Source organism: Saccostrea echinata, unplaced genomic scaffold (assembly GCF_033153115.1).
Source record: "Saccostrea echinata isolate AGI-Se365-2 ecotype Australia unplaced genomic scaffold, CSIRO_AGI_Sech_v1 ptg000016l, whole genome shotgun sequence".
NCBI classification, from domain to species: domain Eukaryota; kingdom Metazoa; phylum Mollusca; class Bivalvia; order Ostreida; family Ostreidae; genus Saccostrea; species Saccostrea echinata.
The window spans coordinates 10,781,770-10,797,370 of NW_026889765.1; the positions used below are offsets into that span (position 1 = coordinate 10,781,770).

The window sequence follows — 15,601 nt, forward strand, 5'->3', positions numbered from 1 at the left end:
ATTGCAAAATTCTATAACTAATCAGGTCGGCTGGAATTTTTTTGATGACCGTAATATATACTACGGTCATCAGCTTGTATACAGTGAACAATATAGCTGTCAGTTTCTTAAAACAAAGATAGATACATAATACAGGAAAGTCAGCAGGAAATCTTGATGATTTCTTTTATCATCATGATACGAATTGAACACACAGATTATATAAAGTAAACAGTCAATATCAGAGTGCAGACGTCGTCCCACTTTCTGAACCGCGAATCATGTGACCGAATTCAAAACACAAAATATAAAGTAAATTCTGCACCGATCCGACATACACATTCCCGTAAAATGTCGACAGCTAGCTATCTATTCCACGTTACCTGTCTCCTCCTGCTAACTTCTCTTTCTGCTAAAGCTCCAAACATCCTCTTCATTGTAGCAGACGACTATGGTAAGTAATTTATCGACTGATCAAAGTAACGTAAAATATTTTGCCTTGTATTACATGATAATAAATACTATTGTAAAACATTCAGCACCTTTCAAATAATGTCTATAATTTTCAAGGACATGCTGAAATAGTGCAATCGATGCATGTAAAATTTGTCTAAGCTCATTATGAATCGAAACTGTGCTTATTAAGAAGGATTTCATAAAATGCTGAATGTTTGTCCTCTATAATCGTCTTCATTTCCCGTATTATTTTCCTTGTTCGTTGATAAGTTTTAAAGTTCTGACTTGACGAACAAAATAGTTTCATGGATATATTTTTCAAAGTCCTTTACATCAAGCGAACTTTTACGATTTTTTTTCAAGGGAGGAAAAGTTATTCTGTCATAATTATGAACATGTTAATATGCAAGGTTGGAATGATGTTGGTTTCCGGAATCCTGACGTCATAACTCCAAACATTGACAAACTGGCACACAGCGGTATGATCTTACAATCCTCTTACGTGATGCCTGTCTGTACGCCGTAAGTTTCATACAATAATCATTCCGTCTCAGAAGAGATAAAAATGAAATTAAATCTGAATGCTATAGGGACATCTAAATGTCAGAATTACCTTTGTAATATATATAAATATAAATAAATATAAATAAATAAATAAATAATATATATATATATATATATATATATATATATATATATATATATATATATATATATATATATATATATATATATATATATATATATATATATATATATATATATATATATATATATATATACTAGTATATGGGAGGCTGTATTCAAGGACTTTTGATATGTACTATAGCTGTTGTGCTATATATTATGTAATATACAAGTGTATATATTTTTTGTTAATCTGAATGTATTTCTACGAAAGCCCAGAATGCTTTTTCAATTCGAAGTACGAGCTCGAAATTCAAATTAAGAGATTCAAGATCTAGATGAACCGCTAAGAAGGCGAATTCAAGATTCAATAACTTCCCTCTGCTCTTTTGAGTATCAAGAAATCGTTGTATATATTTAAAACGAACAGGTAATTTGATGTAATAACAATGCTAGAATGAACATTATTTTTATCAAAACAAAATAAAAAAAAATGTTGGGTTTTGTTAAGCAAAATTGCTTTAATTCTTATTATAACCTATTGAATGATATAATAGATTTATGAGAATATTTATATCGCAGAATGTTTACATTTTTAAAATCTTGTTTAGTGATGGTGTGACATCACGGCAGGCTGTGCGATCAGCAGAAATCTTGTTAGTCCGATTCGCAGAGACAAATATGCGTCGTATTGTAGTTGAAGATATGTGCCAAGCACGAAATTTATGCCTGCAATATATCAAGTGACTATCGAGTTATAGTAATAAGGGTTACAATGTGGCTTTACAGTGTATTACAAAGGGGATAGTGACCAAGTTTGTGAAGCCAAGAAACACTCCTTTTTTAGTCTTGGTGGTTGAAACATATATGCTTAATATAGAAAATGATTTCTCTTTGTTCAGGTCCGTAGGAAGCAATTTCAGTGGGGATGGTAGAGGGTACGGCCAAACATTTTCAGTTTGGTGGGAGTAGAGCACATTCATGCAAAAATGCCTTGACAATCCATAAAAAGATCATCAGATGTTATTATTGAGGGAGCATAAGCATAAAGTGGCTATGTTTTCTATAGTATGCTATATATCGGCAGAATTTTTGGGGACACGGCCCCCCAATGACCCCCCACCCCCGGTTCCCACGGCCATGTGTTTACTAAATTTATTACAAATATAGAAATGTGTTCAGTATATTTGTTTATCATCATTCATTTCAATCTTACGATAGCTATTTATAAGGAAATCGCTGGGGTCTTGAATCAATACACAAGTTTCAATAAATGATTTAAAAGCCACAGACAGAAAAGATATACAATTTACAATCATTGTACCAATATGAATTAATATTTCACATCATTTTTAATTTTTGTCTTATCGTTGGGGTTAATACCATAAAAAATAGCCATTTCGCTATCAAGCTATATATTCTTTATATACATGTACTGTATTGTATAACAGGCAATAATAAGAATTTGTGTATGATTTGCTCAGCTAATCCCAAAATTCATTTTTGTATCATTTTTATACACATAACATTCTCTTGGCAAAGTTATCTTATCAAATGATCTGTAAATTAAAGAATAAAACAAACAAACAAACAAACGATTTCTTGATCGAATTTCGTTTTTCGAATCTCTTATCTCAAAAGAATCTTCGGGGGTTTCGTATATTTCTTTAACTAATGATACAGCAGTAAAACTTCACCCCATACGAAGAGAAAACAAGCCAACAATTACACAAACAAATACAGGTGCCAAAAATCGCATATATAGCAACCATATTCGCACTGTTATCAGAAACTTTATACTGCATCAAAATTTAAATTTTGTAAACATTACTGAAATAAAAAATCATACTTAAAGATTAAAATATTATATATGTAAACTGCAAATAGGAATAGGTCCAATAATATATATATTAGACAGGTGTAACTTTAGGAGTTACTTGATTGTTCCTTATATGTGCTCAACTAACAAGAAATTATACAGCATAAAAACATATTGAACATTAATAATTACGTCCAAATCAATATTCTACCATGCCTAACGCTTAATTGACCTTTGCTACCTCATTGATGTAAACTAATGATAGCAGGTGTCCGAAACAAATATTTCATCGATTCGACGTGGAAAATTAATTAAGAAGAAAGTTGGTTGCTTGCGAAGTTATACTTTTATAACCTGGGTTGGAGAATTTTTGTTCTTCTTTGAAAACCGCTTTCTGGTTTTATAAAGCGTTAAGTTCCTAGAAGTAGTTTACACAGTAGCTATTATATCCATTTCTTAAATAATAAAATAATCTTTATTAATAGATATGATTTCAGAAATATGCTCTTCCTTAAAGTAGAAGTCCATGCATGCAAACAATTAATAAGAATATTTTTGTTAATGTTCATTCGACATTAGATTGACAATTGTAGGTCAAGGAACTCGTTCATGACTGGTCACTACGCCTACAAGTCTGGCCTCCAGGTAAATATTGACAAAGCGTATAAGATTGTTCTTGTATGGTTAAAGCAAAGCTTAACGATCCCATAAGAAGGGGAGCGGATTTAACCACTGACTACTGAAGATTGAAATGTATTGCAAATTATATAACTTTTTCATTTTTATACTTTTACAGCATCAAATAACGCTGATATAAAAAAGATTTCCTGTATAAATTGTAGTAAATAGACATTTATTACAGTATGCAAGAAGGTACACTTAATATGCTATGGTCGTAGTGTGTCATGAGAATGAACCCTCCTAAAATATTGAGAAAAAACAGATTATACCCAGAGCTTCAATATTGAAATAATGTTTTGATAATAAATGACTCTTTTTTTCAGCACATTGTGATATTTCCTGAGCAGGCTACTTGTTCCCCCCTGAATTACGCCTTTCTACCACAGAAGCTAAAGGAGTTGGGGTACACCACCCATGCCATTGGAAAGTAAGTCGTGTTTTCTAAATCAAATATGAATAACAAAAATTATTGCGAGTTCTGAAATTAAGTATAATAAATGAGTGCTTATTGAATTCATCTTGTATGCAAAGGATTTTGGAATTCGATACATGGGAGATGTTTCAACGAGGGAATAATCTTCTACCATCTCTTCCCCTTCCCAATCAAAGCTCATCCATTCCTCCTTCTGCTATTCTCCAATACCCTTTCCCCCACACCGTCCCATTTCCTTCCTCTACCCCTTTCTCTCATTCCAACTCCTGTTCCCATGCCTCCCTTTCCTTGAACTTTGTCATCCATTCCTTTCATTCGAAGCACTCTTTCCTTATCTCCAGTCGGTAGAGCGCTCGTCGATAGACCTACGTCGATAAAATAATAGGTAGCAACTGTTCCTTCGCCAGGCGCTCGGCACTTTGAAGTGAAAGTTGCGACCTTAAAAACCGAGGCCTCATGTCACGGCAGGAGTTGGCACGATCAAGATCCCTCTCTGCTCAATAGCCCCAGTGCCGTGTATAGTTCCAAATTTGAAGCCCTTCACCGGTATATGCATATCGTCTCTATATGCGTGAAAAATTCCCGAATGGGACGTAAAACAACATACAATAAATGAATCAATCCTCATCTCCGTCTCTTTTATCTTGTCATCCCTTCCTCCAATTCTAGGCACTCTTCTCTCGTCTCTTTTGCTTCGTACTTCGTAATACCTTCCTCCGATTCTAACAAATCTTCCCTCGCCTCCCATCAGAGTACTTTTTCATCTCTTTCACCAATTCTAACGACTCTTCCCTCGCCTCTCTCCAGAGTACTTTTTCATCCCTCCCTCCCATTCTAAGCAGCTTTCCTGCTTCCCTTCACTTATACTTTGTCATTCCTTCCCTCTTTCTTCAGCTCATCTTTTATTTAGCGCACTTCCAACGCACATTGAAACTTTTCAGTAAGGGCACATACTAGTATATGCAAATCTTAGAATTGATTATTTCATTTTTAGCTCTAAAAAGGCATGAAATGTTATAAAAACATCGAAAACCTTGGCTTTCAGTCCAAAAATTAACTTTTATGTTAAAAATAGAAAGAGTGCTGTATGATTTCAGGTGGCATCTAGGATTTTGTAAGTGGGAATGCACCCCCACCTATAGGGGGTTTGACACGTTCTATGGTTATTACAATGGCATGGAGGACTATTATCAGCTTAGTGTTGGTAAGTACATATAACGTATAATCTAACTGAAAAAATATCGAGTCTGTTCCATAGAGATAAAGTATTCCAATAAATGAATTTTTTCTGGTCATTTAAGAATATATTTATAAATTCATAATTGGCATGTTTGTATGCATTAATCACAATTTTAGAAGGATGGGCACTGGAGATGGTTAGAAATAAATCCCTTAACTATTGATCGAAATTAGTATAAATGCCTGTAAATCATTTACACAATTTTATTACATTTTGTCCTTTTTTTTTAACCTTTTAATTAGAAAGTGCAGAGAGGAAAGTGTTTAAATATGAACATGCTGAATGAATAAACAATGCAAAATGAATTATTTGAATGAATTACAAATCTGATTCTTTATACATTAACAGCCGGTGGTAAGGACTTCAGAGACAACAAAACACCCGTCAATGCAACGGGAGAGTACTCCGCGGTAAGTGTTATAAAACAATAAATCTCTGATTAGAATTAAGTACCAGATCAAGGTGAAGCCGTTTGGCCTTTTGGCATCTTTTGGTACATTCACAAAAGATTTTCATTCTCAAAATATTTGTAAAGCCTGTAAATGTACCTAAAAGTATGCATGGGGAAATTAAAAAGAATTTGAGATGAATACAGTTTCAGAATCGGTTGCTCCACGTCTTTTTTTTTTAAATTACACACAAGGATAAAAGACTACAAGAAGACAAAGATTCACAAACATATTTTTTTGATTCCTTATATACCCTATTTCAACAACTTGTGAGGATAGTAAAGGCAATGTTCTCAAAATTTTGGTCAAGAATGCTCAGTGTGAAAAAATAAAATAAGAAATTCTTTAAAAGAAAAGAAAAAGATGGCATTGAACAAACTAATGATTATTTAGGTCTAAACAGAAATGAAGAATAATCATGGATAACACGGAATGATTGGAGTTACAAAAAAAAAAAAAAAAAAAAAAAAAAAAACTATGAGAAGGACTATTGAAGGTCCACCTAACCAGAAGCCCTTTTCACAAAAAATCTTGAGTTTTTGCGTAAGATTTTAACTTAAGAGTCTCTTACGACAAATCTTAAGTGCTTTTCACGAACGCATTCTTAGCAGATTGAACTCAAGATTTTACTTACGACAGACTTCTTCCCTAGAAACGACTTCAATATGCTTTATAATCCTTAAATAAGTGGGTGAAAATAAAAATAAAACTTAGTTTTCAACATATGTCAGCATAACAAACATTATTGACAACAAATATCGAATGCAATCGTTTGTGAAGCAAAGAAGTTTAGAATCTGACGTCACAATCACAAGTCTGACGTAAAAGTAGGTCATACGAAAATCTTAAGTGAAACTTACATCGTAAATATTTTGTAGTGTATTTCATTTAATTTTTCGACAAAGATTGTGAAAAAATATAAAATATTATTGTTATTTGCTTTAAAAAGTTCAATTTAATGTGTAGTATGGTTTTTGCGGTTATATTTTTACAATAAAATCGGTTTTAAAATACTTAAGAGGGGATTGCGGCTCTCGTAAAGTTACGACAGATTTTGCACTTATGACTTTCTTAAGAATTTTTGTGAAAACGATTTTTATCATAGGTTTTCACTTAAGATAAAAATATGTCGTAAGTGTTTTTGTGAAAAGATCCACAGGGTTCTCCACATCTAAAAATCTAACCATGGAGGAAGCTGCACAAAAGCAAAATCTATCAAAGCACAAATGCGTGTTTGAGCTTCTAGGCCTCATTTAATTAATAAATGAATTACCAATAATCAATTAATATCATTTCTTTTTAAACTAACACACAAATAGAAAAAAAATCATTACACGGAATTTTTTAGCTTAGTGTAGTCTACACATGTACCAAGTTTTATTAAAATCGGACCAAAACTGTACGAGGATTAGCGTTTGGAAAAAATTTCACCGAATCTGTTTAGTATAACCATAGCAACATTGTTTTCTCGAATTTAATTCCCCCCCCCCCCAAAAAAAAAACAAAACAAAACAAAAAAAACTGATACTCTTAATCAATGTTGCTTCTTGTATGACAAGTTTTTTTGGACCATAACTCGTGAATTCGAATGAGTAGCATTTCAGAAAAAAAAATACGGACACACAAACGAACAGACGGTCGAACTCCGATATCTTAACATTGCCTAAACTTTTCATGTCGTTGAAAACTTACAGATGGAATACGTATCTAAACCATATAGACAGAGATAAATCTGGTAATAACTAATTTCACTCTCTTCTGTTTGCAGGATCTTTTTCAATGGTTCTCACAGTGCTAAAAATAGCTCAACGCGACTTTTCATACAAACGGGAAGCTACTCTAATAAAACTTTGACTTAGTTTTCGACATTCTATTAGAACAGGGACCTATATACTAATATATGTATACAGGTCCCTTATTTGAGAAAAACGTTAACCCCTTTCCCCCGAAAAAAAAATAAAAAATGAGAAAAAAGGGACAAAAATTTTGAAAGGTTAAATTCTCTGTGGCCACGGAGACTTGGTTCCAATGAGACATCGATGCAAATGCAGTGAATCTTTTTTGTAAATCTTTTATTACAAGCAAACACGTTAGATATCCCCAGAATTACTATGATTACATGTAGTATACAGAAAAAATAACTCCAACAGCTGATTGACTCTCAATTGTCACGCTTCACGGCAATTCGCTGATCAGTGAATTACCATGTTTATTTTGCACAATCTTTCTCTCTCTCAAGAGGGAGTCACAAGCCCGGAAGACACGTAGTCACTCAAGTCATTAGAAAGTAAAGTAGGTGTCAATACTGTAACGCAATAAAAATAAATCATTGCCGCCGCATAGTTTGATCATGGCTCAGCTCGTTTAACTATGGCTCACATAAATTAAACCATGGCGGGCCACCATGCTGGTAAAACCCCTTATTGAGAACCCTGTCTAACATCCTTCTGTTGTGGTGCAGTAATGGAATTAAACACATTAAAACTTAAGTAACACAATTCAGATGCTGATCTTCAATATTTTCAAATGGGTTTTGATAATTACAATTTGACTAAAAGCTTAAAATATCCAAAAGAAATGTCAATTCCGGAATAGAAAGAAACCGACAACACAAAAAGCCTATATGGGACCATGAACTGTCTATCCCTTTCTGTATCTGTGTTTCCCTCAAAAGGCGGTAACGACTTCTTTATCCCGCTCCTCTTGGACCGGCCACTGGTTGTAACTAAAACATTTTTCAGTTAATTATAAATACATGTATTTTAATCATTACAGCATATGTATGCCCGAAGAGCCCAGTCTATCATTATGGACCATGACATGACAAAGCCAATGTTTATGTACCTGCCATTCCAATCTGTACATAACCCCCTTCAGGTAATAATAGTTCACCAGAAAGTTTAATGAAGGCACTATATTATACACAAGATATACTATTTATGCACATTTTTTATTATTCCTTTGTAAAGATAGTCTTCTCAATGATAAACGTTTTTAACGGTCAATAATACGAGTACCTGCCGTGAACACAGTAGTCACTCAATCCTTTTCTTTTTCCTCAAGGTTCCAGATCATTATAGTGCCATGTATCCTAATGTGAAAACAGAGTCACGCAAAACCTACCTAGGTATATACCATTTTTCAAAGAAATGGATGACTAAAATACAATGATTTTGATTTTTAAATTCAAAATAAAGTCTTTCATGAATAATACTAGAACAAACTTAGACCAATAATACTTCTGAAGGTAATGAAGTGAAGCAATTGAGCATAGTCCTTGTATTCAATGAACTTACATAATTTCCTAAGCGCTTAATTTCCAGGTATGGTAACAGCCATGGATGAAGCAATAGGAAACATTACTAATGCACTCAAAACTAAGGGAATGTTCAACGATACACTTATTATATTTACTTCAGACGTGAGTACAACAATCATAACCACAACTTTATTTGACAAGTATATAAATAAATGCAGTAATGTAGAAAGTAATAGACAAAACGATATATCACCAGTGCTCGGACAATAAATATGATTCTACTAAAGGGCATATCAACAATTTAAAAGCTTCGAATAGAATTACATTTTTGATCGTCAGTTGCAGATTACATTCTGGTTTTCTTTCATTTGATATCACAATGATTTACATTTTTTACTCAATCAGAATGGTGGCTGGGTGACATATGCCGGAAATAACTACCCATTAAGGGGAGGTAAGACCACATTGTTTGAAGGAGGAACAAGGGCCACTGCATTTATATCTGGGGCCGGCATACAGAAAACTAACTCTGTCTATAATGGGTCAGTATTTGAATTCTTCTCAGATAGGATATTTGAGGAACTGAAAGCAACATTATCCTATACTTTATAATTGTATCTGTTGGAAAGCAGTCTTCTATACTTGTTAGATAATTCATGGAATTTCGAATATTTTATGTAATCGCATATTTTTTATGACACTAATGATGAATAGCTATTTAGTCCCTTTACTTATGTACATGTATAAATAGTTTGCTTTGGGAATATTTTTTTTTCATATTCACGTTAATACTTGAATTCATCTCATTTTCAATTGTATTGTCCATAAGGATTATCCATGCAGTGGACTGGATGCCTACTGTTCTAAGTGCAGCTGGTGGGATACCAGGTAGATTCAGTGTAATCAGAGACCAACGATGCTGTCACAAAATTAATAAAGTGTTAAGTGTAACCACAGGGCATTAATGGTGCCACAAAATTGATAAAGTCTTAAGTGTAATCAAAGAACAGCAATGCTGTTACAAAAGTAATAAGGTCTAAAGTATGTACGATTGCAGGGCTGTAACAAAGCATTATTTTTTATGTACTTTTTTTTTTTTTTTACATTTATTCCTATTTAAAACTGGATTTTACGAATAAATTTGCTTACAAATTTGTTTTAAATTTAGTTGATTATTCTATCAATTGAGTCAATTGCTTTTAGATTTATATGCAATCAGTCATTTATTTCGTAATTTTGTCAGCATGGTGTTTGAGAAACACATGGTCACTTTTTTATGCACTGCAGACCCAAGTCTGGACGGAATCGATCAATGGGACAGTCTAAGAACAGGAGGGGAGTCCAAGAGAACCGAATTTGTTTACAACATTGATGATATGAAACCAGAGAATTGTGGCCACGCTGCCATAAGGTACATATAGAATTACATAAAACTATTATAATAAGCCTAAAAGTTTTATCTATATTGACGGTGAATATTCCGATTGTTTTGATTATGTATTATATACTAGCTATTTACAAGGTTATAAAAGGCGAATATTTTATTATCGATTAATAACGCAGATGTGTATACAAATTTTCATATCATATATCGACGTGTTTGATTCAATATGACTGTACTCCAGAGTACTTTATAAGACCGTAAAGTGATCAAATGACACTGTAATATATATGTAATGCTAATATGTGGTATTACCTAATTTTTTAAAATGATTTTAGAATGGGGGATTACAAGTTAATAGATGGATATCCAGGATACTACCAAGGCTGGTACAAACCAGATCAGGTGGTTAAGGAGAACCATGAAGAGGCACCAGCCAACGTCACGTTTCCTTTCGCAGACACGATGATGCTCTTTAATTTAAAAGGTTTGATAAACAAATGTTTTGTCACTGTTGAAGGAATGCAGCAATGTATTCTTCTCTATTAAAAAAGTAAGAATGTATACTTTCCTATTTGTATTTATCATACCAAATGAAAATTCAAATAAATCTTTTTCTTCTCCAGTATTATTTTTATTTGTGTTGACAAAGACATTCCATTTTAGATGACCCAAATGAACACGTCGATCTATCCAAAAAGCTCCCGGATGTGGTGTCTAAACTGAAGTCGAGGCTTGACTCTTATCACAAGCAAATTGTCCCTGCTGATTTCCCACCGAGTTCTAAATCTGCAGCGCCACAGAATTATGGTGGATTTTGGACACCAGGATGGTGCTAATTTGAATTGACAATGTTTAATTTCGAAATCAGTCTTTTTAACTAATTTAGGACGATTCTGTCACAATATATGCTTGTTTTGAATAAATGTTCATATTAAATTGTTAATTTCCAAAAAAAAAAAAAAAAAAAAAAAAAAAAAAAAAATAAATAAATAAATAAATCTTGAAAAGAGTTTTTAATGTTTAACGTACATATAAGAGATATGTTATTCTACTAGATACGGGTATATCGCATTATTTGTGGCTAAAAGTTACAGAGATGTTAAATATATTTTCAAACATAACACATGTATAATAAATTGATATCTATTCGCCAGCATAAAAATTCAGCATTAGCAAGTAAGAGCTGAATACAGAAACACTAAGGTAAAAATCATTTGAATCAGTTGATTTCCCAAGATACATGTACATGTATTTAAATAAACTGAAAGAGAAAATTGATTTAAAGTTTGTGAATGTTTAATGCTAAAAATAAAATTTAATAACTTGAATTCAGAAAAAATGGATAAAAATGGCTGAAACATGACACAGGGACTTGCACACCAGACAGTACACGTAACCCCCCGCAGCTATCAAGAAGATGAGATACTGGTCATCTGGACGTTTTTTCTGTCTTCTTATAACATTGGAAGAAAAAACATGCATATAACTTTTAACTGTATTCAGACTGAAAAGTTCATTGTTCTAAGACTCGATTTACTTCAAAATACGAATTTCTCCTTTGGAATAAGTTTAGCAAATAATCATAATAGCTAACGGAACAAAAATTATTATTGAGGGGGATTCAGGGTTCCATTTTGTAGGGGGAGACGGAGGGATAAATGATACATACTAGGTATTTATGTGTGGGATTTAAGGAGTAAACCCCCTCTCAAATAATATGTCTTGTTAACTTTAAAGAGCTATTATAATCATATAAATCATAAGTGTTGTCAATTCCTCTTGTCATATATATCCTTTTGAAAAAATCGCGCCCATCCATTGGGATATGCCTGTCGTAAGCAATTCAAGGGCTACGACATTGATGTCCTGAAAACTTCTGAACCAGTGTAGAATTCAACTGAGACTAAGATTTCTAGACTGTATGGGTGTGATATACCCCCCCCCCCAAAAAAAAATAATTTCATGAAAAAAGAAGTGCAAAAACTAGTTAGTGAAAACCTTACGAAAATGTATTGTAGAAAAATCCTGAAACATTTTTTGTGTGATCATTGAACTCCCCTTAATAAATAAACCAAAATTAAAATATTGGGTATTCAAACAAATAGGCATCGCACAAAATATTATTTGCGTTTAGATCGATTTTGTTTATTATTTTTTTACTGAAGGGGAAGCATATGGATAAAACTAGCAAAAATACTTCATGCAGAAAAAAAGCAGACACAAAATCCTTGAGGGATTGGAAGTTAAGAATCTGCTTATCATTCTCAGGCTCTATAACCCCCTAAATATAAATACTTAAAAGGCTCTATAACCCCCTAAATATAAATACTTAAAAGGCGTGAACTCTTAACATTATGATCTCTTTGATTACAAAAATAAATGATCAGATAATTCAGTTGCTAGCATCATGTTTCAAAGTGGGTGGAGTGGGGATTGAAAAGCAAAGAAAATTTAAAAAGGAACAAGAGGCTCAAGGGCCTTAACGGTCACCTGAGTATGATACAACAATTTAAAGGATGCATAGAGTATAAAATGAACTGAAAGGTGAAGCTTTGTTGCCCAAAAGCAAGAAAAATAGGGTGATCATGATCAACAAAATATTTGGTCTTAATATTCATCAACAGTTCATAAATTAGGTTCTAATCTGTTCCCCATTTATCACTATCACCATACAGTATATTAACAAATTATCAATGCTTCTGTACTATTTTAATCCTTTGTTGAAATCTCTTACATTGGCCTCCCTTGGTCTTTGATGAATATTTAATAAGACAAGTTATTTTGGTCTCATTTTTATTTATCTACTACTTACAAGTCTATCTGATCATTAAAACTATGAAAGTACTTTTTGTATTATACAATAAAAGTTTTTGCATAATTCTCTTATTCTATTTACCTTTGAAGTACATTATTTACAGTGATAAATTATCAAAAGTAAATGGCAAAGGGGAGTAACTCCTCTCAGTAGAATACAAACTAATAGAGCCCTGGCCAGGACCAGAACACTTGACCAAATGGTCCAGATGTTCAAAAATCTGGTAAAAATTCCCTTCCTTATAAAAACTTTTACTCTGTTTGCCTCAGATATGCCCAGGTGCGGAGATTTTTAAATAAATAATGCATTTTTACGACAGATTCACTATATTATCAATAGAGCCCCCCCCCCCCCCCCCTGGAACACCAGAGCTTATGACCCCTGGGACCATATGTTTGCTCATCATAACTAATCACTTTGTTTATCTGCTTAACACTAAGGAGCAAACAGGATTATTTAATAGAATTAATGCATTTTCACTAAATTATCAAGAGTCCCACCCTCTCACCAGCACATCTGAAATTCACTACTCTGGAAGAAGCACACTTGCTCATCATAACTATACACGTAGCTTCTTTGCTTTTTTAACCAGAAGAAGAAAAGAATATTTTCAAAGAAATTTTGCTTTTTCACTTTATTATCAATAGAGCCCCGCCCTAACACCAGAACCCCTGATCCAGGGGCCACGAATTTAACATTTTGAAAGAGGCATCCTTGATTATCATAACTATGTATTTAATGTGCTTCAATAATACCCAGGAGTAGAGAAGAAGATTTTCAATGAATTAATGCATTTTCACTATATAATCAATAGAGCCCGCCCTAACACCTGAACTCCTGACCCTGGGGCTATGAATTTCACAATTTTGGAAGAGACACTCTTACTCATCATAACTATATACTTAGTTTATTTAATACCCAGGAGCAGAGAAGAAGATTTTCAATGAATTAATGCATTTTCACTATATAATCAATAGAGCCCCGCCCTAACACCAGAACCCCTGCCCCTGGGGCTATGAATTTCACAATTTTGGAAGAGACACTCTTACTTATCATAACTATATACTTAGTTTATTTAATACCCAGGAGTAGAGAAGAAGATTTTCAATGAATTAATGCATTTTCACTATATAATCAATAGAGCCCCGCCCTAACACCAGAACCCCTGCCCCTGGGGCTATGAATTTCACAATTTTGGAAGAGACACTCTTACTTATCATAACTATATACTTAGTTAGTTTATTTAATACCCAGGAGCAGAGAAGAAGATTTCCAAAGAACTAATGCATTTTCACTATATAATCAATAGAGCCCCGCCCTAACACCAGAACCCCTGCCCCTGGGGCTATGAATTTCACATATTTGGAAGAGTCACTCTTACTCATCATAACTATATACTTAGTTAGTTTATTTAATACCCAGGAGCAGAGTAGAAGATTTCCAAAGAACTAATGCATTTTCACTATATAATTAATAGAGCCCCGCCCTAACACCAGAACCCCTGCCCCTGGGGCTATGAATTTCACATATTTGGAAGAGTCACTCTTACTCATCATAACTATATACTTAGTTAGTTTATTTAATACCCAGGAGCAGAGAAGTAGATTTTCAAAGAAATAATACACTTTCACTATATGATCTATATAGCCCCACCCTAGCACCATAACCCCTGACCCTGGGGCCATGAATTTCACAATTTTGGTAGAGGACTAAATGCTTATTACAATGATGCCAACAGTTTGACTGCTTGATGTCCAGGAGTAAAGAAGAAGATTTTTAAAGATTGCATTAATTTTGGTGGTTTTAGCCCCACCCCTCAGGCCCCAGTTACATGTAGGCAGGGACACAATTTTTGTTCCCCTTTACCCATAAATGCTATATGCCAAATTTAGTTGAAATTGGTTGAGCAGTTTCAGAGAAGAAGCTAAAAATGTTCAAATGTTAACGCACATCGCACGACGCACGCCGACGGACAAAAACGGATAGCAATAGGTCACCTGAGTGACTCAGGTGACCTAAAAACTAAAATGTCACAAAATTAGTGTTTTTTTTTTTAGGGGGGCGGGGCTGCCCCTTCCCCATCTTTCCCAGTCCCCTTACACATCTCGTGCCTTTACTACTAGTTTGAACATCCACGTTCTCACCTACAGGGTAAATCTGGTATAGATATAAAGTGATTGTCATATAGTGCACATTGTAATTTTGTTTTCCTTCCAAACAAAACAAAAGTGAAAGAAGTTAATATGGTTCGTTACTTATTTACTTCTGGATACAATCGTGATCCAAAATTAAAATATCTTGATACTTTGAATTGCACATTAATCAGAGAATTTGTCATAAAAGCATGGTTCCATACATAGTATATGGTCATTAATTTAGTAATTTACGGTCTTCATCTAAACATACGGTCATCATATTACAAAACATTGAGGACGATTTATCGTTTTAATTTCCTTAAT

The 15,601-nt window shown here is 33.5% G+C and overlaps 1 protein-coding gene across 1 annotated transcript; it reads left to right on the forward strand.

Annotated features, from left to right (window-relative positions):
• Positions 1 to 330: 330 nt before the first annotated feature.
• On the forward strand, positions 331 to 11,232 carry LOC133188430 (arylsulfatase B-like). Its single transcript, XM_061323858.1, has 14 exons — positions 331 to 433; positions 846 to 957; positions 3,475 to 3,526; positions 3,886 to 3,989; positions 5,093 to 5,199; positions 5,584 to 5,645; positions 8,460 to 8,561; positions 8,748 to 8,811; positions 9,008 to 9,105; positions 9,349 to 9,485; positions 9,773 to 9,831; positions 10,231 to 10,354; positions 10,663 to 10,811; positions 10,991 to 11,232. The coding sequence occupies exons 1-14, from the start codon at positions 331 to 333 to the stop codon at positions 11,161 to 11,163; spliced, it is 1,446 nt and encodes a 481-aa protein (XP_061179842.1). The 3' UTR covers positions 11,164 to 11,232.
• The last annotated feature ends 4,369 nt before the right edge of the window (positions 11,233 to 15,601 follow it).